The sequence below is a fragment of the Theropithecus gelada genome, chromosome 11, assembly GCF_003255815.1.
Source record: "Theropithecus gelada isolate Dixy chromosome 11, Tgel_1.0, whole genome shotgun sequence".
In the NCBI taxonomy this organism is placed as follows: domain Eukaryota; kingdom Metazoa; phylum Chordata; class Mammalia; order Primates; family Cercopithecidae; genus Theropithecus; species Theropithecus gelada.
In genome coordinates, this window is record NC_037679.1 from 88,831,605 (window position 1) to 88,856,846 (window position 25,242).

The following is a 25,242-nucleotide window of genomic DNA, read 5'->3' on the forward strand; positions in this document are numbered from 1 at the left end:
GAGGGAGAGGGGAAGGAGGAGAGAAGAGGGGAGGGGGGAGGAGAGAGGGAGAAAGAGGGAGAAAGAAAAGGATAGAAAAAAGAATGGAAGAAAAGCTAGAAAAGGCAACCATAAATCCCATATGAAGGGGGATAGACAGCTGGTCATTACTGGATGAACTCTGTAAGCCCACGTATGAAATATATCTTACATACAGTTGCACTCCTAATTTCGGAAGTCATAACACACATTTTATTACATTGCACATCGGGTCAAATTGTTGAGTTATACAGCAGTGCTAGGACATTTTTCATAACCCAGTAACACTTCTACTAAACAGCTGTTATAATCAAACTTGCCTGTGTTGAAAATAAAACTAAAACTATATAATGAAAATACAATCAAGCCTAGGCAAGTAGCTTCCCTCACACATTATATTCCAAAGTGAAAAGCAGCCCATATTTATTCTAAAGTACACAGAGCTTATTTTCAATGTCTTGTCTTTGGTATATTCTTACATAAGAAACTCAACAAATTCTACTGTATATTCTTCACACATTATGCTCATTTATTTTTTTGAACACCAAGTTCTATTTCCAGGGAGACACAAAATGGTAACTTTGAGGTTGGTACCATATTATACTTAGAACTTACATATCTGGAATAGATTTTGAGTTGGCAAAACCCTGTTCTCTGTCCTTTCTGACAACTGTTGCCATTTCATTTGCAGTCTCATTTCAGCTGGGAGGCATTTAACTCTCCAATTTTGAAAAGGCTTCTTGGATAACTTTAGCATTCCCCCAAACTTGCTGATAATACCCGAAGCTAAGGCAAAAGGCATTACCATCAGCATCTCCCTGACTGCCCTATCAATGGCCTGGAAAATCTATGAAGACGAATATTCTCACCACCAAATTGCCAACCCGGAAAGATCAGACTGATCTCCACAGTGCAGGTGGAGTTTGTAAAAACGGGAAGGCCGGCTCCACTTTGGTGAGTGATAACACAACTCATCTGGCCAAACAGCTGCTCGAAAACACCACCTGATCCTGATCGACGGGCGGGTACAGACAGACATGGGGAAACGACTTACCTCAGCGTGAAGCGATCTTCAGTGGAATTTCTGGAGATGGAAACAGGGAAAGTCAGCACGTCTCCTTTCCTCACGGTCTTTGGTATGTAGTGGATGGCCACGCTGCTGTCCAGGCGCAGTTCTCTCAGGGAAGGTTTCCTGTGCGTCTGGTAAAGGAAGATGCTCCCGATCCTCTGCAAGGGGGGCCCGGACTCATCCATGTCACTGTGGCCTGTCCGGATCCCATTGCTTTTCCTCGCATCCTCCCTGACGCAGTCCCCTCGCTCAGCCCCTGGGTGCACGGTGTAGTAGAGCTCCACGGGGGTCCCCTCCGGCTGGTCCACGGCCTTCTTCCTGCCGGCAACCACCGTGGGGGGGCTGAACCAGCTGGACAGGAGCTCCAGCTCGGCCACACACAGCCCCAGGTCCCCCTTCAGCCGGCAGCTGCCCCGCACCTCTCTGGTCTCTCGGAAAGCAAAGAGCCTCAGGCAGGGCAGCTTCTCCCCGGCGCTGCGGTCGTCCCAGTCTCTGCCCACGATGTGGAACAGAACCTGCACTTTGGGCCGGCTCAGGTAGACTCTGTCCCGCAGGATGTGGGCTTTCAGTTTCCAGTTAAGAGAAAATTTGTTGGTGAATCCAAACGGGTTGGAAGGTAGCATTAAATCCTGGGGCACCACTTGCTCGATGGAGAAAGGCCCGTAGCTGGCATTGAGAACAGGCAGCCTCTTGGATTTGTAAATCAGAAATGACTCCACCCGGGACTGTAGGCTGGAGTTCCTCATGATATCCTGGTTGGCCTCCTTCAGGAAGAAGGAGACGTCAGCGTTGTTGATGTGGTAGGTCACGGGGAGGTAGGTGGGCAGCAAGGAAAACCTCTGGATGCTCTCAAGGATCCCTCGACCTTCCGTCACTGTGGGGAGGGAACCGCAGTGCAGGTGTTAGTAATGCTAAGGTCCTGTTACCCGTATTTCAGGCACCTGCGTGGCCCCTTCATCACAGAGGACCCTGTCTTCATGCCAATTATGCAATTCCTTACCCAAACCTCTTAATCCAATCTACTCGCTTCATATTATTTGTTTTAGAAGAAATAAATGCCACCAACCTAAGTAGAAAACCAGTATCATTTCACCTATAAAAAAGTTGAGCATGCAAATAAATACAATTCAAATGAAGTTTTAAAATTTCAACTCGTGGTAATGGTGTTTTTATGGGGTTATGGTAAAGACTTACTTTTTTTTTTTTTTTTTGATAAAAGGAGAAATGAGCAAGTGTTAGAAAGCTGTCACAAACAAGCTAGCATCGACAGAGAGGCACCGTCCCATTGAATCAACACAGACTGAGACTGGTAAAAACAGGAACGACTTTCTCAACACATGGATCAATGCTATGTCCACATTTCACCTAATACAGATTGTGTGTGTGTGTGTGTGTTCCACCCATACACACGTGCTGCATTTAAGGACATGTCCAATGGGAGATGGTAACAGACTTGAGGCAAAAATAGATGCAGATGCACAATCATAAATCACACAGTGTACACCTGCCCCTGCTTGGAGTTAAGGGGAGAGATGCAGAGAAAAGACCTTGGAAGGATATATTGGGAGGGGCCCTCCAGAAAGATGAGATGATGTGACCAGTGTGCCAGGGCTAGGTGTACAAAGCACATGCTCCAAGTCATCTGTGAAACACTGGACCCTAGAACCTAAGAAGCAAGGGCAGCACCCCGCTTCCATCCCAGCCACATCCCGTGGACACTACGCGGTCAGCAACAAACAAAAACCAGTGTTCATTTTTTCCGCACTGAACGTCTCTCTCCCCCAGGGGGAGAAAAATCCAAAATGTTATTTTTACAGGTGGTCTTACATTCTGTAAGAAAAATGCAGGCAGAGCAATTGCATAATCCAAAGAACCAATTTAAGGAGTTTTAGAAATGGAAACTATTGGCTCCGGGAACGCTGACTTTCTAGGCAAAGCTCCACAAGTTACGCTGAAGCCCTTCTCATCAGTCACCATGTAATTATCTTTGATGACTCGGACACTCATGGCGTCACCTTTCTCAAAGGCCCACGCAAACACACATTTGGAAGCATGATGCCTACCCGAGTCAGGACCCGTCTTGGCAGTCGTCTGCCAGCAGCTGAGAGAGCCAAGAGCTCGGAGGCAGGGGTCCTGCTCCTGACTTCGCGAGACCACGGAGCAGGTCACTGACCCTCGTTGCTTCCCGTGGACCCACTGGTAGCACGAGGGGGCTGACTGGAGCGCTGCAGACTCAGCCCAGCTGTGATACCACAGGGTGTCAGGCTGCATCCAATTTAACTTCTAGATAAGAAGTTCAACAGATGTATTCAACTTGAGTTTACAGAAGGCCCTGGATGAAAAAATCTCTTCAATCAACGGCATTACCAAACTTGGAGCAGGCTGAGCTTCCATTTAAACAATTAAGGCTTGTCTTGGGCTGAACCATTTGAGACTGCTTATAAGTAAGCAGAGTCTGCACCCACCCAAAGGACAATTTCCTGGGGTTCAATGTCATAAACATGGATTTTTGTTTTCAAAAATCAAAATATCATAGATCTAAAAAGGGACTTCATGCCTTAAAAAGATTACATGTTTTACCTTTATGGAAATAACTCCTGATTTATATTATCTCTATACTTGTATTTTCACAGGTGAGTTATAGGAAAAACGAAGAAGAGGCAGAGAATTTTTCATCCCCTCTCTCGGTACCCTCTCCCCATTTGCTTGGCCACATTTCTGTGACCTCTCTGGCTGCAGTATCAAAGTCACCTTGCCAGGATCCTTTCCTTGACTGTATGATTCTGGGTTATGTTCTCCATCTGGGTTTTTCTGTAGCATCCCCAACTTCCTGCATCAAAACACGTTATGCTTTGCTGTAATTCTCTGTGCACTCCAGTGTGGGATAAGGCAGGGAGCAGAAATGATACAGAGGGTTTTTTTCTCCGCTGTATTCACAGTCTTTAAGAGAGTGCCTGGTAAATAGCAGGTACTCAGTAAATATTTGATAAACACGTGAATGAATGAATCAACAAGTGTATTATGCTTTTTATGTTACAAAGAGCAGATTCTGTTTTTACGCTAGGATGTTATTCACTGTCCTTTTCGCTTCCATCCCTGTAATCAGAATCCTGGATCCTTTTGTCCCATTAAGAGTTCCATGTAATCCTGGTGATATGGGACTAAGGAAGATGGGCCTCTCCGTGTAATGAGACTCCTATTAGACCTACATCAATGATACAGCATGCCCTATTGTTAAAAACACATCTTGGCACCACTTAGAACAAGTACCTTGAGCTGCCTCAGCACTCTTTTGCCATTCGTGCTAGAAGCAGCCAAAGCCAGACAACCAAATTACAGATGGTTAAACATTAATGCCAGATACCAAGGTTCCGTGAACTTCCCTGTTGAACATCTGACCCCGACTACTTGAGGCCACAAAACTTAATTGCACAGCTAATTACACATTCCAAGGGCAACGACATTGGGTCCTCCGATTTTATTCAGGAAAGCAATAAGGCAATCAGGGGTCACTGTGGACGTCATTTGAAGGGAAGTAACTTCTTAGCTTTATTCCACAAATGGTCTATTAGTCATTTTGCCTGGTATCTGACCTAAATGTTTACTGCTTAAAATTGCTCCATATCAACCTCAAGCTAGTGTCACTTCCTTTTTTTTTTTAATAATACTACAAAAATAATGCCAATTATATTCCACGATGCACAGAATGCATCATAAAACTCATTATCCTCTCATCCCTACAGGAGTGGTTACTATCACTAAAGGACACCATTTATATTTAACATAAAAATTAGCAAAGTGTTAAATAACAAAGAAGCTATACACAGTAAATGTCAGTTAATAATTTGCTAAGGACAAAAATTACTTTTTGATTGGGTGCCATGGCTGTAATTCTTACTTGAGGGAGAGTGGCATGTTCACATCTTGAAGCAACTCAGTGGTCTGGGAGAGATTTTGTATTAATTTTAACATTTTCGAAAGGATCATTTTTTTCCCTGAATAATACTTTTTTTAAAAATATGGGAAGAAAGCAATTTGAGCACAAGACTCTCAATTTTCCCCTATGTGGACTCAAAAGCAATAACTAATAGAATATGGTAATAAGCAAAAAAATCTACATTCATGCTGAAAATTAGGTACAACCTGCATGCCATAGACTGCAAGAATTACTGGGAGTCACAAGGGACTCAAATACCTCACATAGAAAACAGAATGATTAGGGCTGCCAGACAAAACACAAACACCTAATTATGTTTTGATTTCCAGTAAACAGAAATATTCCATAGGGCATGCTAATAATTAAAAATAAATATTTTAAAATTGTGTTTTTCTGAAATTCAAATGTAACTAGGCATCTTGTGTTTTATTTCCCAAATCTGGCAATCCTCAGCATGATATTGTCATAGAAAGAAAATAATTGTCAGCTGAGTAGATATCTGTAAGATATCTGATATCTAGGCAGCTGACAAATCTACCCTGATATCAGTAAGAGCAAAGGCCATGGGCCATGTGGGTGCTCCCACACCTGACAATATTTCCAATGCTGGGAGCCAACCAGCTTTGCCATCAGCTGAATCAGAGACCCAAGCATAGGGGGCGCTGCGCTGCACAGAAAGACCTAAACCATCAAGGCTTCTTGCTAATGCTGTTCTTCCCTAACAGAGACAGTGATGGGGCAGGAGGTCTGACATAGCCACACTGTGCTCCTGGAAGAGTCCAAACCTAAAACCACCTACAGGAAACCAGTGCCCATGCGGCCCCTGCACCCAACTCACAGAAGGCACCTTGGGGCAAGGGATCTCCCCTGCTGGGCATGTCAACACCCCGGAGCATCCTCACTGTCCCCCGGGGATGCTGGGTCAGATGGTAACATGCAACGCCAATGCAAAAAAGGCCGCCCACAGTGAAGGATATGTAAATAAACAAAAACAGAAGGAGAACAGGACCTACCAATAAAAGTTGCAGAGTAACAGAAGGAAATTCAGAAAGACATTCAAGAAGTAGAGGAATAACATACCTTTGAAGAGTATTTACCATAGAATATTGAAGTACCTTTTATACAAAATGACTTTGGAGCTCACAATCGTCAAGAAAAGCAGAGCCTTTGTTGTTTTGTAATGAAATAAGACTGAGATGGAAGAAGATCCTGCAGTATTAAAAGTAAGGAATTTAAAGTGGTTTCAGATGCAATAACACAGATTTGAAAAATGCAGAAAATTGAATTTATCATCTGAGAAGGGGAGCTTTTGAAGCTTTCCCTACAGCTAAATAGAAAAGGCAAAGGAATGGAAATGATCAGTAAGAGGCTGTAACCATGTGAGATGCATATTAGATGTTCAACATTCAGATGACGGAGCTCCTAATGAAGACACCAGGAAAATGCAAAACCAGCAGCATTAAAAGGCAAAAAAAGAAAACATTCCCGGGTTTATATACATACACATATTCAGAGTAGATCATGATATTTCACTGATTCCAGAGAAAACCAAAAACACCACCTTTTAGGTATTTCTTAAAGATACATTCCCATCAAGGGTAAAAGGTAATTCTATAAGCATTTATTTAAAAAGTAAAATTTTAAAAACTAAAAAAAAAAAAAATCAGATTGTCTTCATTTGCATTCACTGTACAAAATTAGATATTAAAAAATACTGATAAATATTCACAGAAATACGATGAAGAATGTTCTAACTGAACAATTATCTAATTGAACAATTATTTGCTCTGAGGATTTTTCTGGTAATTGTGAGGGCAACAGAAAGAAACAAAAATGTATACCGTATCTTCCGCTGCTGAAAAATCACTGCAGCCTATTATCCGGGACACCATAAGGTTAATCAAAGTGTAGTACTCAAGAACAGGAAAACCATGTTAAATGAGAACCAGATGAGCGCTGAAAACATTTAAATGTAGAGTGCGTTCAGATAGAGTTTTAAATGCAGGCAAAATCCCACACATTGAAAATAGTAATAAAAAATTCAGAATCCACACACTATAAACTTAAAAATGGCAATAGATGTAGGGAGCAAAAGAAAGTTAAAGTGGACTAAATTTGTATCTTCATAAGAGATATCAGTAGATATGGCTTTATTTTAGTCAGTGATAACCAAATAAAAATATGTCCAACTATACTTTTCTGATAACTTAAATTTTGGGTTTTATGCATATAGATTAGTGGGAAGAACTGAGAAGAGAGGACAGAAACAGTTTACTGAATAATCGATTGAATACACAGATAAACAAGAAAAATAGAAAATAAAATATAACAGAAGAACAAATTTATTAGTTATGATGTTATATATAAGTGGCTTAGATTCTCCCGTTAAAAGACTAAGACTCTCAAGCTGGCTCAAAAGTTAAAAGAAAAAAAAGTTAAGCTATAAATTGTCTCCAAGAGAACTCAAATAAGTTGACTGAGGTATTTAAAAAATAAATAAATAAATAAATAAACAACAAAAAGAATAGGCACAGATATTCCACAAAGAAGGAAAACTGGGGTCACAACTTTAATACAAAAAAAAGTAAAATTCAAGGTAAAAATAAGTAATTGAATTAAAGGTCTTAATTTTATTAAAAGTCACAATTCACAGTGCATAAATATTGTAGATATTTTATGCAAGTATATACAGCCACCAAATTAATGTAACAAAATCTCTTAAAATTACAAGTAGAAATTAATGGTAACTAAAATTTGCTTAAATGTTACATACCTCCTTTTTCAGTCTCTGACTTATGAAGTATAGGAAAGTAAAAAATGACATGAAGATATAAATAACTAATGCTATTATAATCTCTATGGAGAATACACTCACTTAAAGTGTTCATGGGACCTTCCCATGAACTAATCATATATAAGGCCACAAGGAAACAATAATAAAGAAATTACAGAAATAATTTAAATTATATTGTATGATCATATACACTAGAATATAAATTCATAATAGCAAAATAGAAACACCGCTATCTACTTGGGAAGAGAAACCCAACTACTTAACAGTTCTTGAATCAAAATCAAAATAAAACTTACCATTATACTATATTTACAAGCTACTGATAATGGCAATACTACACATCAAAACATATGTGAAGCAGCCAAAGATGTAGTCAAAAGCAAATTCATAATCTTCAATAGTATCATTATTAAACCGAATAAAATTTATCAACTAAACACACAAAATGAGAAACCCAAAACAAAATCTAAATGAAGATTTCTAAAGAAGCATTAATAAAAACAAAGGTAGGAAAATAACAATGCAAGACAACAAAATCGAGAATTAAATCAAAGAGGTGTTGCATTAGGAAAAATATATATGTAATTATATATAATATATATGTATAATATAATAATACATTTTAATATAACATATAATAGTATATATTATATACATATATAATACATGTACATATGTATATAATATATATTATATATCTATATATGTGATAGATTGTTAAAAATGAACAAATCATACATTTATAGTAATAGATTGTTAAAAATGAACAAATCACGCATTTATATACTCTCTCATATAAAAGTTTCCATAAAATAAACAAAAAGGAAGGGAAAGAAAAAGCTTGTATAATTCTAGAAAGCAAGTAAAAGTTAAAATCCAAAGATTGGTATGAAATTCTAAAAGACATACAGCAGCATAGAGGGGCTGTTTGGTAACTGCACTCTCAGTTTTTCTGTAGAATCTCTTATTTTTGTCTGCTTTGTCAGTTTCTGAGAAAAAGAATGTGTTGAAGTTGTCCCCAATACTTTTGGAAAAACAGTTGACTCGTATGTGTCGTTAATATGTTGGACAGTACATAAGTATCTTCACCATTATATTTTCTTGGTGTATTTGTCTCCTGTTTTTAAAAAACTTTCCTTTTGTCTTTTTAAATCCTTTTAATTTTGAATTGCATTTTTTTTTTCTGAAATGAAAAGAGTCACCCCTTCTGTTTTTCCTCTTTTCTTTTCTTTCTTGTTCTTTTCTTTTTTGGCCTTTGTGACAATTTCTTACCATATTTGGTCATGTGTACTTTAACGTATTCTGTGTCACTTGTCTTTAGTGTCAGTATCTAAACAGATATTGATTGTGGGCTTTTCTTTTATTCATATGTTTAGATTTATTCCTGCTATCTTATTTTACACTTTAAATTTATTACAAATTTGTGTTGTTAGTTTTTTAAAATTTCTTCTCTCTGGTTGGGTTGATTTTTACATTTTTTTTTCTTTCTAGTGGTTGTAAATGCTGCATTAGTTATTTATTGGCAAGGAAAATATGCAATCAAATTGGCCAATAAAGAAGCAGAAAATATACAAATTTGAAAAGGCTTGTAACCTAATATCCATGGAAGAATGTTCTAGAATTTCCATTCAATAAGTCCAAATAAAGAACTTTCGACCTTACTCTACTCATCTCCCTTAAAACTCATTGAAAACAACACCACCATCTTACAGGGAGAAAAGCCAATCCTCAATTAAACAAGAATATGACCCAAAACCCCAAATCACAAAGAATATCCAACTTAACGTGAATTGGGCAGCCTTCCTCAAGAGTGGGTGAGGGGCTCCTTCCAGACCAGATGGGTCCAAACATGCTCAGAATGGCAAAGCCCAGTGGTGGGGCAGATGCCCCACAAAAGGCTGAGGCTCGGGACCCTGCCTGGCCTCAGTGAGAGGATCAGAGGTGAGGAAAGGCAGGGACTGAGGGGAAACCGCCTGTAGCAGACAGCAGCACAGAGAGATCTTCCATGAGCCACCCCAAGTCCTGTGAGCTCCAGACTGAGAGGTATGCCACTAGGAACTTAGGTAGGAGGTGTTCAGGATCACAGGCCACATCCAAGTTCCCACTCACCTCAGCTCACTTCCCTTCCTCCTTCCAATTTCCCTGCACCAATGACTGCCCCACCCAAAGATTAACAATAACCAAACAGTCAGACCTACTACCTTCCACCCAACATCTAGCCCATTCTCAGCTGACGATCTGCACTTCATTCAGAAAGCAGAACCCACCAGAAAGGATCTCTTATCTTCCTTCCCCTAAATCCACGGTCTACTTACAAACTTCAAACACTCTTTGCCTCTTATGATAAAGCGTCTGTTTCCTTTAAAGACCAATGCTTAAGTTCCTACATTTGTCCCCTATTAAACTCCTGCATGTTCTGTTGCCCTGGCTGGAGTGCAGTGACACAATTACAGCTCACTGCAGTCTTGACCTCCTGGGTCCAAGCAGCCCTCCCATGTCAGCCTCACACACAGCTTAGACTACAGGTGCACACCACCGGACTCAACTGATTTTTTTTTTTTATAGAGACAGAGTCTCCCACTGTTGCCAAGGCTGGTCTTGATCTCCTGGGTTCAAGGGATTCTCCCACACTGGCCTCCCAAAGTGCTGGAATTACACGCATGAACCACTATGCCTGACTCATCTACCATTTACACACACACACATAGATATCTCCCTATTCAAACACACATACACCTACTACACACATGTATATATACACTTTTATAAAGAAACATGTATTATAGAGAGATGTGTATGTTTATATCAGTGATGATAAATAGCTCTTTGCAAGTATGTGTGTATGCACACTTACAGGGCACTCTATGGTCACTGTGCCAGTCTGAATACCTATTTTGGGGAATATCTTCCCTAAAATATCTATGTCCCAATTACTAAAACCTGTGACTATGTTATCTACCTAGCTAAAAGGGACTTTGCAGATGTGATTAAGTTAAACATTTTGAGTTGTGGAGATTGTCCTTGGCTGTGTCCCCACCCAAATCTCACCTTGAATTGTAGCTCCCACCTCCCCATGTGCTGTGGGAGGGAGCTGGTGGGAGGTAACTGAACCATGGGGCAGGTCTTTCCCATGCTGTTCTCATGATAGTGAATAAGTCTCACGAGATCTGATGATTTTATACAGGGCAGTTTCCCTGCACAAGTTCTCTTCTCTTGTCTGCCACCATGTGAGACATGACTTTCACTTTCTGCCATGATTATGAGGCCTCCCCAGCCACGTGGAACTGTGAGTCCGTTAAACCTCTTTTTTTTTTTTTTCTTAAAAAATTACTGACCAGGTGCTGTGGTTCACGCCTGTAATCCCAGCATTTTGGGAGGCCGAAATGGGTGGATCACAAGGTCAGGAGATCAAGACCATCCTGGCTAACATGGTGAAACTTCATCTGTACTAAAAATACAAAAAACTAGCCGGGCACGGTGGTGGGTGCCTGTGGTCCCAGCTGCTTGGGAGGCTGAGGCAGGAGAATGGTGTGAACCTGGGAGGCAGAGCTTGCAGTGAGCTGAGATCGTGCCACTGCACTCCAGCCTGGGCGACAGAGCAAAACTCCGTCTCTAAATAAATAAATAAATAAACCAGTCTTGGGTATGTCTTTAACAGCAGTGTGAGAATGGACAAATATGCCTGGATTACCTGAGTAAGCCAGATGTAATCACAGGGTCCTTATGCAAAGGTGTCAATGTCGGAGAGGTGAGGTGACGATGCTGCCTGTTGGTTTTGAGGATAGAGGAAGGGGCCATTAGCCAAGGAATATAGGCATCCTCTAGAAACCACAGAGGGCAGGGAAACTGTTCCCCTGAAGCCTCTGGAAGGAATGCCACCCTGAGGCTCAACTTTAAGCTCCTAGCCTCATTCGATTTCTGTTTTAATAATCAGAAGTGTCATTTCTGATGTTTTATTTTATGTTCTTCCTTTTGCAGATAAGGAAACTGAACGTCAAAGGGATTAACAACTCTTTGACCTCAACCAAGTTTGTGCAATTAGTATGTGCCCGTGCTGGGACTGGACTGTGGATCTAAGCCTCTAGAGTGCAAGAGCTGGTACATACAGACGCATACAAGCTGACTCTGTGAATCTCCTTTCAGCTCCACATTCAGTGACTTCAGGCAGGCAGCTCTACATCAGCCATGGAGGCAGTATTTACACCATGGAAATTGGCAAACCCCACAAATCCCATGTGGCTCTTCCTACCTCCTCCTGGAGCCTACTGTTAAACATTTACCCTGTTAGTCTGCTGCCTGGGTTTGTATTCACCTCATTCCACTGTGATCCCGTCACCTTTTTCATTATTGTGAAACTTTTTTTGGCTCTCCAATGATTCCCATGTAATAGTCTGTTTTCCGGCTCAGCATTCAAAACCTTCCCCTATTTACACTTGTCCTTCCTTTCCTCGGGACCTGGCTGATTCGCTGCACTTTACCTAATGCTCTACCAGTTTGCGCTGCTGGCCATTCACCAAATACAGCCTCTCCTTTCCCTCGGTAATGTTGCTACTCTCCAAGTTGCAACACCCTCTCCTCTAAATCAAATCTCCAGCAGATAGACTACTGTCTGTTCTGGGACATTGCATATTATGACCTCTCCCTCTAAAGGTCCTCCCCATTCACCCTGGACTAATGGGATCTCTACGCCTATGCAAAATTGTGATTCTGTTTTTCTTTTTGGGTGTGTAGCAAACTATGCTTTGTAGTGGAGTTAAGTGAGTTCATTTTATTTTCTCGACCAAAGTACTTATGTAATGATTACGCTTCTATTCCAGACACTGTTCTGTATGCTCTACGATGATGAACAAACTGAATCCTCTTAGCAGCCCCATGTGTTAGGCGCTATTATCCTCATTTCACAATGACAAAACTGAGACTCAGAGAGGCTGAGTGACTTGCCTAAAGTCACACAGGTGCCAGGTGGCAGAGGCAGGATTCAAACCTGACACTCTGGCTCCGTGACCGGTGAGCAACATGTCCTTTCAGTGAGTGATTTCTGGATCTGGCCCTGTGCTGTTCTCCTTTCCACTTCAAATCATGTCCTTCTCAATATGTGGTGTAAGTACCGACAGCACTGTGCTAATAATTCCCAGGGATCCCCAGAAAAACATATACAGATGCACCTCAATTCATGATGAGGTTGCCTCCCAATAAGCCCATCACAAATAGAAAATCTCAGAAGTCAAAAGTGCATTTCATACACCTAGCTTACAAACATCATAACTCAGCCCAGCCTACCTTCAGTGTGCTCAGAACGCTCACATGAGCCTGCAGGTGGGCAAAATCCCCTGGCAGCACAGGACGCGGCAGAGGATCAGTCATTCGACCTCGTGATCTCATGGCTGGGTGGCCGCTGCCCAGCAGCATGAGAGGGTACCCTTTGACCTATTGTGAGCCCGTGAAAAGATCAAAATTCGAAGCACGGTTTCCACTGAATGCGTACTGCTTTTGCGTATCATAAAGTTCAAATCATCAAGTTGAACCATCATAAGTCAGGGACTGTCTATATATCATTAAATTGTGATTGTCCATGCCTCTCTCAATGAATTTAGAAAAAATTATAATTCACACATCAAGCCCAAAATTCACGGGTATCATTGTTTAGCTTGAGGCTAAAGGTGGTACTCTGGTCATCCGTCTACACTGGCTGCGTGAGTTACAGGTGGAAGGTTTGAAAGAGACGTAGCTGCTACAAAAGTTGTGAAGATGGTGCGTGTGATGACAGAGCTGGACATTTTTAGGGGTTTATCTCATATTCATGAACGGAGAAAACCTTAGCCCCAGGCAAATGCACAAGTTATTTTGTGGAGATCCGCATCGACCCGAGAACCCTCCTAGAGGACTTTCCCTTCGCTAGGGGTACTGGAGCAGCTCCGTGGAGGCCAGACACTGATGTGACACACACTGTCCTCACTTCGCTTCTGAAACACTTAAATGTGTTGTTTTAGAGATTCTGGCAGGGAGTTTTTCTTCATTTCTCTCTCTGGTACATTTTCATACTTTGAATGACACAGGACAGCGGTATTTTATCACATCTCCTAAAAAGGTATGCGATGGCGAGGAGCATAGCCAGGGGTCAAGGCAGCGCCCCTCTGCGGAGGCGTCCACGGGAGAAGCCCTCGATCATGCAGAATAACTTCTTATGGGTGCTTATTTGGAGATCATGAAGGTATCTCAAAAGCAAGATACATTTCTATCTTTATCGATTCATGGTGTCATTCCCAACACAGATGTCTGTGCCAGATGCAGTGCTGGGTGCAGGGGAAATGGAATTCAACAGGAAGAGCCTGACCGCCATCCTCACGAGGCTGGCATTGGAGTGAGGGGGACCGATTAAACATCAAGAAAGAAAGAAACACCTGTCATATAATTTCATAAAACCGTAAGTATGAAATAAAACAGGGCCAGGCGTGGTGGCTCATGCCTGTAATCCCAGCACTTTGGGCAAAGTGCAGGCAGATCACTTGAGGTCTGGAGATCGAGACCATCCTGGCCAACATGTTGAAACCCCATCTCTACTAAAAACACAAAGATTAGCTGGGCGTGGTGGCATGCACCTGTAATCCCAGCTAGTCAGGAGACTGAGATGGGAGAATCACTTGAACCCAGGAGGCAGAGGTTGCAGTGAGCTGAGATAGCACCAGTGCACTCCAGCCTAGATGACAGAGCAAGACTCCGTCTCAAAAAAACAGAAAAAAAAAGAAAAAAAAACAGGGTGAGAGGATAAAAAGTTATCTAGCCAATCAAATACGCTGAAGACCAACTTGAGACAGGAAGAGAGGAGTGATACATTCCCAAACAAACTAATCCTATTTAGCCTTTGTGAGTCCTGACCCTTCACCAGCTAAATACAAAGCCTGGAAATTAAAGTGGAAACCAGACACCCTCCATGAGGGATTCTCAACCTCAGCACCGCTGAAGACCAGCCTTGGTCGTGGGGGCATCCTGTGCCTTGCTGAATGCTTATCAGCCTCCCTGACCTCTGCCTAGGTGCCAGCAGCCACCACCCCCAGCCCAGCTGTCACAATCATAAATGTCTACAGACCTTGTCAAGTGTCCCCTCCCGGTAGAGGCTCAGGTAAAAAAAAAAAAAAAAAAAAAAAAGCACCCATTTAACTAGGAATTTCGAATACTTTGTAGTGTATGTCCCCCGTATCCCAGGGAACATTATTTTTATCTGAAAATAACATTTTACAGGACATGATGTATTTTTATTTGCTTCATCTGGCAACACAACTTAGGGAGAAAAACCACGCCACTTGGAGAGCTGGTGCTTCTGCTTTACAGTTGAGGAGCTAGTACATACCTAGATAGTACGTCATGGATAATACATTGGAAAACCACATCACATGTCCTAACCATGCAGATTAGACAGGGAACGGCTGTATCAGAACTTCCAGACAGAGTGTGTGTGGAAGACCTACTCAAATGGGACCATGGAGATCAGGTGCTATTACAGCGGACTCTCAAGATAGAAATAAACGTCAAGCCAAGCTCAGAGTGGTACATTTTTTCCTTACAAATTGACCAAGAGTTTTTTAATGGCAATGGACCACGCTGCTGCGAGTTTCCTAACAGCGACGCTCTCATGGAACTCCAGAAGAATCATGATCAGGGTCAAATTTCTGGGAGATGATTTGACCATACCTAAAAGAGGCTTGAAATTTCCTGTCTCTCTGACCCATTCATTGTATATCTAAGAATCTATTCTGAGGAAATACAGAAATACTCTGAAAAATTTATAAGAATGTTGAGTGCAGTGCCAGCCATAAAGTTGAAAAATCAGCTACAAACTATAGATCCAAAGAAAGGATACGTAACCATTTATTAGAATAGATAAGGTAAACCTATTTCTTGGTAGAAAATGAACTACAATTTTTGTCTTATAAGAGTGTAAAAAACTCTGTTCAGCCGCCTCTTAACTACCACCTTCTCCTCAGATTCTGATTTTTTTTTTTTGCCTTGCACCAAAGAAGTAGAAGCAAATGTTCCCCAAGGAAAACATCTCCGAATGCTGGATTCACCAGAGTGTGCCTCCTTCCTCCTGACGTCTTGGCTTTTTAATATCCTGTGTGCCTCCAAAGGTCTCTCATGCCTTTAATGCATGTTTTTGTTGTTGTTGTATTCTTCAGCTTTTCTACTTGTTCTCAGTAGGAGGTTTGACCCAGTGGCCTGAAGCAGATATCACATAAATTATTATTGACTGAAAAACGAAAGAGCATGTTTAGCTTATAACACAAAAATGTGTATCATATTTCATGGAATCTCAGATCCTATGAATTTAAAATAAACCATTATTTTATGTACCACTAAGAGGTTAAGCCATGACACAAAAACTGTAATCTCTTAGAATTTTTACTTTATACTGATAGAAAATTTATTTTAAAAGCATTTACATATAGAAGTGCTGACAACATGAACACTTATGACCAGCCCTAGCAATTGAACTGAATCCCAAGTAATTTCAGGACAAAAGAAATGTGAAAGCACCATAAATTTTAAGACATATTCTAATTTCAGATATAGCACATATGAAAATAAAGTCTCAGAATCATTGAAATGTATATAGTATATATCCACATAAAGGAAAAACCAGGGAGAAGTATACCAACCATGAATAATAGTTGTATCTGCCTGGTGGGATTTGGGGTGTTAATTTTCTCCCTAAGTGTTGTGTTTTCCTTTAAATTTTCCCATTATTGCTAATGGTCATTATTAATATTTATTTATTTATTTATTTTTGAGACAGAGTCTGGCTGTGTCACCCAGGCTAGAGTCAGTGGCACAATCTCAGCTCATTGCAACCTCTGCCTCCCATGTTCAAGTGATTCTCCTGCCTCAGCCTCCCAAGTAGCTGAGATTACAGGTATCTGCCACCACACCTGGCTAATTTTTTGTATTTTTAGTAGAGAGGGGTTTTGCCATGTTGACTAGACTGGTCTCTAACTCCTGACCTCGGGTGATCCACCCACCTCGGCCTCCCAAGCTGCTGGGATTATAGGCATGAGCACCGTGCCCCGCCCATTATTTATTTTTAATGGGAAAAAACATTATGCAAAATATCTCTTGCCCATTTATTTTATTTTATTTATTTTATTGCAAACATTTAAGTGTATTTCGGAGTGTCTTTCTTAGGATCACTTTTAAAACTTGAATGTAAGACAAACTAGGTCCAGAGAGAGAGAGGCAAATACTTGAAAGCCCGCAGCCATGGTCCTCGCCCCTCACGCTTCGCGCCTTGGTATTCTTCCCTGCCACCTCCTCCTTTCAATGCCAATGTGTTCAGCCTTAGCGCGCACGCTGCCTCTCCCCTACCCACGCGCATTCCCTGGGTGTGTTCAGCCTCAGTGCTCACGCTGCCTCTCCCCTACCCACGCGCGTTCCCTGGGTGCGTTCAGCCTCAGGGCGCACGCTGCCTTTCCCATACCCAAGCGCGTTCCCTGGGTGTGTTCAGCCTTAGTGCACACGCTGCCTCTCCCCTACCCACGTGCATTCCCTGGGTGTGTTCAGCCTTAGTGCACACGCTGCCTCTCTCCTACCCACGTGCATTCCCTGGGTGTGTTCAGCCTCAGGGAGCACACTGCCTCTCCCCTACCCACGCGCGTTCCCTGGGTGTGTTCGGCCTCAGTGCACACGCTGCCTCTCCCATACCCACAAGCGTTCCCTGGGTATTTTCAGCCTCAGTGCGCACGCTGCCTCTCCCCTACCCACGCGCATTCCCTGGGTGTGTTCAGCCTCAGGGCGCACGCTGCCTTTCCCATACCCACAAGCGTTCCCTGGGTGTGTTCGGCCTCAGTGCACACGCTGCCTCTCCCATATCCACGTGCATTCCCTGCGTGTGTTCGGCCTCGGTGCGCACGCTGCCTCTCCCATACCCACCATGCGTTTCCCTGGGTAACGGCATCCACTCTCTAGGCTTCCATTTGCATCACCAGACTGGAACGCTTCCTCGACCTCCACTAAAATATCCCTCGTCCTTCTCAGCACCTTCCCTTGGAGATCTCACAAGCATCCAAAACTTGGCATGTAACTCTTCATGGCCCCCTAAACATATTTGCATGGGTCTCCCTAAAACCACTCTTCTCACCGTTGTCCCAGCTCAGAAAATGCAACTTCCATTGTTCTAGTATCACATCATAAAACCCTGGCGCCACGCATGGCTCCTCTCTGCTTTTCATATCCGTGTACAATCCACACACATAAGCTCTCGGTTCTATGTGATAAACATATTTAGAATCTGAACTCCTGTCCCCTCCCAGCAGTGCTCTGTATCTATCAGGTTCCAGGTGGCAAGCACTCGGTCTGCTCATTTGGGCGGCTGTTTAAAGACGGGATTATATAGGCCAGGCACGGTGGCTCATGCCTGTAATCCCAGCATTTTGGGAGGCTAAGGTGGGTAGATCACCTGAGGTTAGGAGTTCCAAACCAGGCTGACCAACATGGTGAAACCCCATCGCTACTAAAAATACAAAAAATTAGCCAGGCGTGGTGGTGCAGGCCTATAATCCCAGCTACTTGGGAGGCTGAGGCAGGATAATCACTTTAACCCGGGAGGTGGAGGTTGCAGTGAGCTGAGATCACGCCACTGCACTCAAGCCTGGGCAACAAGAGCAAAACTATGTCTCCAGAAAAAAAGAGGGATGGGATTATATAAAGGATGTGGGATTATTATATATTCATATTATAAATATATATTTACATTATATATTTATTATATAAAGGATTATTAAAAATCCATATGTATAATGAATGAAAATAGGATGATAATTGGTAAAAGTTGATAGTATCCTTCAGATCAAAGTCCCAGGGTTGTGCTAAAAGTGGGAGAAGTCGAGGGCTTCTTGAATGTTGAGCCCTGGAGTTGGAAACCACCTTGTGGCGCATCTAGGAAGGCCTTCAGTACATCCTCAGGTTATTTCTTATTTAGTAAATACCCTTGGCAGGGCTCTGTGGCAGGAACAAAGAGCTACTCCACACAATATGTTTTCATCTTTATTATTTTATTATTATTATTTTTTTTTTTTGAGACAGCATCTCACTCTGTCGCCCAGGGTGGAGTGCAATGGCGCAATCTCGGCTCACTGCAACCTCTGCCTCCCAGGTTCAAGCGATTCTCCTGCCTTAGCCTCCTAAGTAGCTGGGATTACATGCGCACACCGCCATGCCTGGCTAATTTTTTGTATTTTTAGTAGAGACGGGGTTTCACTGTATTAGCCAGGATGGTTTAAATCTCCTGACCTCGTGATCTACCCGCCTCGGCCTCCTATAGTGTTGGGATTACAGGTGTGAGCCACCGCGCCCGGCCTTTGTCTTTCTTTTTAACCATAGAGCTCAAGTTTTAATGAAGGGAAGAGCTACATTTCCAAGTCTCCCTTGCAGGTAGGAGTGGCCACCTCCGTCATTGCCTGGTGAAGCTTGCTGCACTCCTGAAATGTCTTTGTGCAGTGCAGTGGAATGGCCACATGCCACCAGTGGCTACTGGCCACTGAAAATATGGCTGGTGCTACCAAGAAACTGACTTTTCAATTTCAATTAATTCAAGCTTGAATTTGAAGAGCCACATATGACCAGTGACTCCCATATTGGACATCTCTAGTCAATGGGACGTGGGCAGCGTGGTGTCTGGAATATCCGAGAAGCGGCTGAGTCGGGTAGCTGTGGGCTGTGTTCTCTCCTTCACTTTCTTCCTTCCTGCTGTGTAGGAAGCAGACCGGATGGCTGCAGCCGGAAGGAACATCTCAGACTTTGAGGAGGGAGCCTCATGTTGAGAAAAGAAGACTGATAAGACACAAAAGGGCTGCAAACCCAAGTGACCTCAGTGCCATCATGGGAGCCTGGATGCTCACGTGAGAGAAGGAATTTCTACTTCGATTTAGCCACTGTTACTTAGCAGCCTCATCGCTCACAGCTGAGCCTAACCCTGACTTTAAGACAGAGTCCTATTTGTGGGAACTATGTTCAAGCCACGTGATCTGTGTGTGGTCTTCACAGGAGTAGCAGCAGCACCTGGGAACACACCAGGATGAACATTCTCAGGCCCCTCCCCAGACCCACCGATTCAGATGCTCTAGGGGTCCAACCTCCACAATATTTGCTTTAACAATATCCCAAGAGTCTGATATGTGCTCAAGTGTGAGAAACACTATTCAAGCCAATTTCTGTAGAGTAGTATGTAAACATGGATACCTGACTGCACAAATACATAAAAATCCATTTGCAGAAGAATGTTTTTATTGCTTCAATTGTAGGTCTCTCTCATCTCAGATTTTTGGTTTTTGTTTTTTTTTTTTTAATAAACATTGCAAGATTACCTCAAGTAATGTATGCAAAGGAGCTTTGTGTGTTTTGGGAAAGAAGGAGGGAAAATAAATCCAAAGCAACTTTTTTTTCTTAAACCAGAACCAGCCAGACGTAGCAGACAATCTGATGAGCAGCTTTGGTCTCGTCCTCACCTTGTGTGTCTTGCTTGAGCTTTTACCTACAGATTCCACAGCTGCACTGACGAACTCAGCTGGTAACTGTGGGTGAGAGGCAAGTATGTGAGTCCCAGCCACCGTCTGTGAGATTGCAAAGAAACAGACACAGAGACAAAACCTGGTCTCCATTGAGTTCAGTGCTTCCCAAACATTGGCCTGCATGTGACTCATCTACCCAGCTGGCTTGCTGTGGCTGGGCCCCACCCCCAGAGCTTCTGCTCAGCAGGTTGGGGTGGAACTCAAGAATTTACCTTCTAACAAGTGATGCTGATGTGGCTGGTCCAGGGACCCTGCTTTGAGAATCAAGTCCTACTACATTCCTAGGTCTAGAAACTCACCTCGAAACTGTTAAGAGAGAGAACACTGATGGATTTAGTGGCACCCTTGGGACCCCGGGTAAGGGGATGGACAAAGTCCTACAGGAGGAAGCATCTCTCTCTGACTGTGGCATCCTGCCCTTGCTCACCTCCCTCCAGCCACACTGCTCTTCATCCTCTTCCTCATGTGCACTGAGCTCAGTCCTGCCCCCAGGGCCCTTGCACTGGCTGTTTCCTGCACCTGGAGTGCCCATCCCCAGGCCCTTTGCAGCATGAGCTCTTTCACCTCATCCAGTCTCAATACAAATGGCCTCTCCCCAGAGCAGCGCTCCACGACCACTGAAGTAACCTTTCCTCCTGCTGCCATATGCCCTGGTTAGTTCATTCATATCTGAAATGGTATTTTCTATTTTTGTTTTCTTGAGTAAAATCTGCAGAGCCCCCTTTAATGGGTCAGTGGAAGCAGAGATTTCAATTGCCTCCTTCAAGACTGTCATTCGAGTTGCAGGACAATGCCAGGGCACAGATGGACACTGGACCAGAGTTTGAACAACACAGGTGGGGAAGTGGGGAGGTGTTGGTCAAAGGGTACAAACTTCCAGCCATGCAGGAGGAAGCAGTCCTGGAGAGCTAATGTATAGCATAGAGACTACAGTAGATAGACTAATATGTACCACATACTTGCAATTGGCTAAAGTATCAGATCATAATAATCAACTTGATTTTGGTAATATTTCACAGTATATATGCATACTAAAACATCATACTGTACACTGTAAATATATACAATTTTTATTTTATTGAGGCTAATTATACCTCAATAAATCTGGGAAAGAAATTTTAGAAATGAATGGATAAAGGAAAAGACATTGAAGAAAATAACTCAAAGCTCTGTCTCACGGTCAGCAGCCCACAGGCCTGTCCTTGGGAATGTCATCAATGCGGAATCCCCCTGAAAGCCCATCAAGACAAAGTCTAGTGAGGAGGGTGCAGTTTGGACACAGAGCGCTGACTTCACCTTGTCTCTAACCTAACAATGCGTAAGCCGTTCCCCGTCCTCACCTCCATCAGGCACTCAGTATGCAGTGAAAGAACTTCATTAAGCTGCTTTATATTAAAACTAGTAGAGTGTTACATCTCATAATTTTTAAAAAATGGCTTATATTAATGTTTAATTTGTTTAGGGATTTAACAGCTTAAAGAAACCCACAAAACAACTTTTTTTCCTTCCCCATTTTCTGAGGGCAAAGTCATTTTGAGGGATGCAATCAATATGCCATAGTTCCTGAATGAATGTAAGAGAGAGAGAGAGAGAGAAAGGAAAGGGGAGGAGGAAGAGGAGCGTGAGCAGGAGGTGAGACAAAGGACAAACCACACAACAGAAATGATAGCAAGTAGCTACCTTCCCCAGGCCAAGTTCATGCTGAGGTCCAAGGTGTCTATCGTTTCACGGGTGGTTCAGAGGAGAGTTTATTTACCAGGAGACAATGAAGGAAAAATCTGTGCTTCAGTGAAAAATGATGCACACCTTTCTAGGTTTTCCAGTTCTGATTGTATGGGAGTTATTTTAAGACTGTAGATAACTGATACAAAGTCAAAATGATTCTTGCCTCTAGTCACGCAAATCATTTCTATCTGGTACAGGAATAACCCACCTGCACAGAGCGGGGTCAACCTGCACACGTGCGATTCAACGTTCCTTTTCTCCACGGAAATCTGTGCCTCTTCCACTTCTCCTTTGAATAGGTTATAACATCTGCCTGATGTCCTCCATTAATGAGTTAAACAACAATGTTCGTGTATGCTTATTTATATCTACATGAGTTCATGATTTTACCTTTTTGTGAAAATCATCTTTTAGCAAAGAGGAAGAGGAGATGCTGGTGGCATCTTCAAGTGTCCAAGCCTGTGAGGCTATGACGCTAGGAGTCTCACTCAGTTCTGTCCTGCCAGGCATGCCTGCTGGTCACTGAATTACCCACTGGGGCACATCAGGGATCTGTAGTTAAGGCCACACGCATCATCATGCAGAGTCATGAGGCTAGCAACTGCAGGAGGCTATAGACGATCAACCTAAACGAAAGTCCTTCTCTGAAAAACTGGACCAGTAAGTGTCCAGGTAGCAAGTGGTAGTTAAATCTCACTTTTTCATGGGCATTGTCCTAAAGTCTCCTAATTCCAGACAAAGGCAGTGTCTGGGGCAATTTCAGGAACTGCTTTTCTATTCTGAGTAGCTTCAGACTTGTAGTCTGAAGTGTGGTTTCAGTGCAATTTTAAAGAGATGAAACTTGGACAGAAGGAAAACAATGCCACCTGGGAAATGGTCTAATCTCCTGTATGCAAGGGAGTCCCCCATAATCGATCAGATCCGCTCAGGCACATGCTCTGGCTCAGTTCCTTGGAAAGGTCAATGAGGTTCCCATCACCAAACAGCCTGTAAAAAGGGCTTCAGAAGTCAAGAGAACACGTGGGAACGCCTGTGAGGGTCAGGGCAACTCTGTCTGAACAAGCAGTTAAATTAGAACATGCATCTGTTTGGAAACCATGGCTGAGCTACAAGGTGCACTTAATTTAGCCCAGAAATTAGAAACGCCAAAATGAATCCTAATATCATTGACCAGATTTCCTAAGAGTAGAGTGGTAGGTAGAACAATGGTCCCTCAAAGACGTCCATGTCCTATTTCCAGGAACCTGTGGGTAAGTTACCTTGCATGGCAAAGAGGACCACGCAGATAGGATTAAGTCAGGAAAATAAAACAAGAGGATTATCCTGGATTATCTAGGTGGGCTCATTGTAATCTGCAAAGGTGGTTAAGAGTGGAAGAGGGAGGTAGGAGTGGAGCCGGGACCTACAAAGCTGTAAGATAAAAAATGTCTGTTGTGTTAAACCACGAAGTTTGTGGTGATTTGCTACAGAACCAATAGAAAACTAATCTAGAAGACAACTAGAAACGACCAGTGGCACCCATCTTCATGGTCAGAGGCATTTGTGGAGAAAGACATTTAGTATCTGCAGGTAGAAATGGTGCAGGCCAACTCTGAGGTGGAGTTGTCCCAGGCCTGCAGCTAACACGCAACACACCTTCGTGTTGATTAGGAGTGTCCTTGTATCCAGGCCAGTGCAGTCTCATGGCGACCAGCACAGCTCACTGACCGGAATGGAGACTGGACTTCAACTCCACCAGCACAAAGCACACCTGACGCATTCACAACCTGAACAACGGTACATGACAGCCCTGCGAGGGAAGCATAGCCATCTTAATCCAGGAAGGCCATTTCTCTGTGTACAGATGAAGAAATTTAATCTGCATTCTTTTAAAAGGAAGGGTGTGTTTTGCTTCTTAGGTGATGTGACATCATCATTCTGTGCTTCCCAATCGATTACCTTGTAGCCCTCTTCAGATTTGACACATGGATTCTTCATGTGTCTCTTTACAAGTCTGCATTGAAGTTACACGGAAATGACATCCCAAGTATTTCGTAAATGTTGCTTTCTCGTTTGCCTTTTTTTGGGTAAAAACTGGCAGAAAAGCTAAGCAATGTGAACAAAATTAGAAATTTATTTAATAAAATTAACAAAAATATTTAACATTTAATAAAATATTTAATATATTTAATAAAATCACATTTTGATAAAGTATTTAATGAATATTTCCATATGGGAAACAATTGGATATTTCTCAAGGCCCACAGAAATGTGTCCAGTGTGATTCAATGTCTCCCTGGAAAAATAAACCATTTAAAAAATTTTAATAGTTTATTATATTAAAATATTTAATAAAATAGTTAACATATTTAATAAAATTTTAGGTTTTATCAAAATCTAAAAGACCCAGAGGTATCAAAACTTAGGATCCAAGAACTCTAGCAATGCCATCTCTTGAGGCTGTTGCCTTCAAAATCAATGCATTTCTTATGAGGGTAGCTCACTCCTGCTAGGGCTCCTGAGCAGCTCCAGGTTGATCTCCTGCCCCTGCCAAGGACAAGTCCTGTGAAAACGAAGGCTTCTTTCCCTGAAGAGACTCAGATCTGGGGGCTGATGATCATTAGCCCAAACTGGGTCCTGTGCGCATCATGAAGCCAACTGCAGTGGTCAGGGAGATGGAATGGGCCAAGTGGCCAGGACAGGTCACGCACGCTGGGTCACATGCCCACCTGACCCTGGGGATGGACTCAGTCTCACCCATGTCCCTGGACCAAGGGGGAGGGGAGGGCGAAGGGGGCTCCCCCGAGGATGTGGAGGAATGAGCTGACGCCTAACAAAAGATTGACGTCTGGTGCCCATGTTACCGTGAAAGCTTTCTTCCCACTTAAAGTCAATAAAACCTTTACTGGCCAGTTGTCCTTATTTTATTCTTTCTGATGTGGCTTCTTCACATGTTTATATTTTGGTCTTTTTGGAAATAGGTTTACTTATGAAGGTCTTTTATGGGGAAAGTTGGGAGAAAACGGAAGAACGATATTTACTGTGTTTTTGCAAATGTCAGACACTTTGATTTATTATGTTATTCAGTGCTCACCATAATACTGTGGTGTTTTATTATCCTCATTTTATAGGGTAAAAAAATTATATCCCAGCACAGCCATTT

General features: G+C 42.6%; 1 protein-coding gene across 1 annotated transcript in view; it reads right to left on the reverse strand.

The window, feature by feature from the left end:
• The window catches only part of TMEM132D (transmembrane protein 132D), an 832,282-nt gene that overhangs the window by 627,856 nt on the left and 179,184 nt on the right, over positions 1 to 25,242 (reverse strand). The window contains exon 2 of the mRNA XM_025402435.1: positions 1,073 to 1,961. Within this exon, the coding sequence (XP_025258220.1) occupies positions 1,073 to 1,961 (889 nt within the window). The remainder of the gene's footprint in view (positions 1 to 1,072; positions 1,962 to 25,242) is intronic.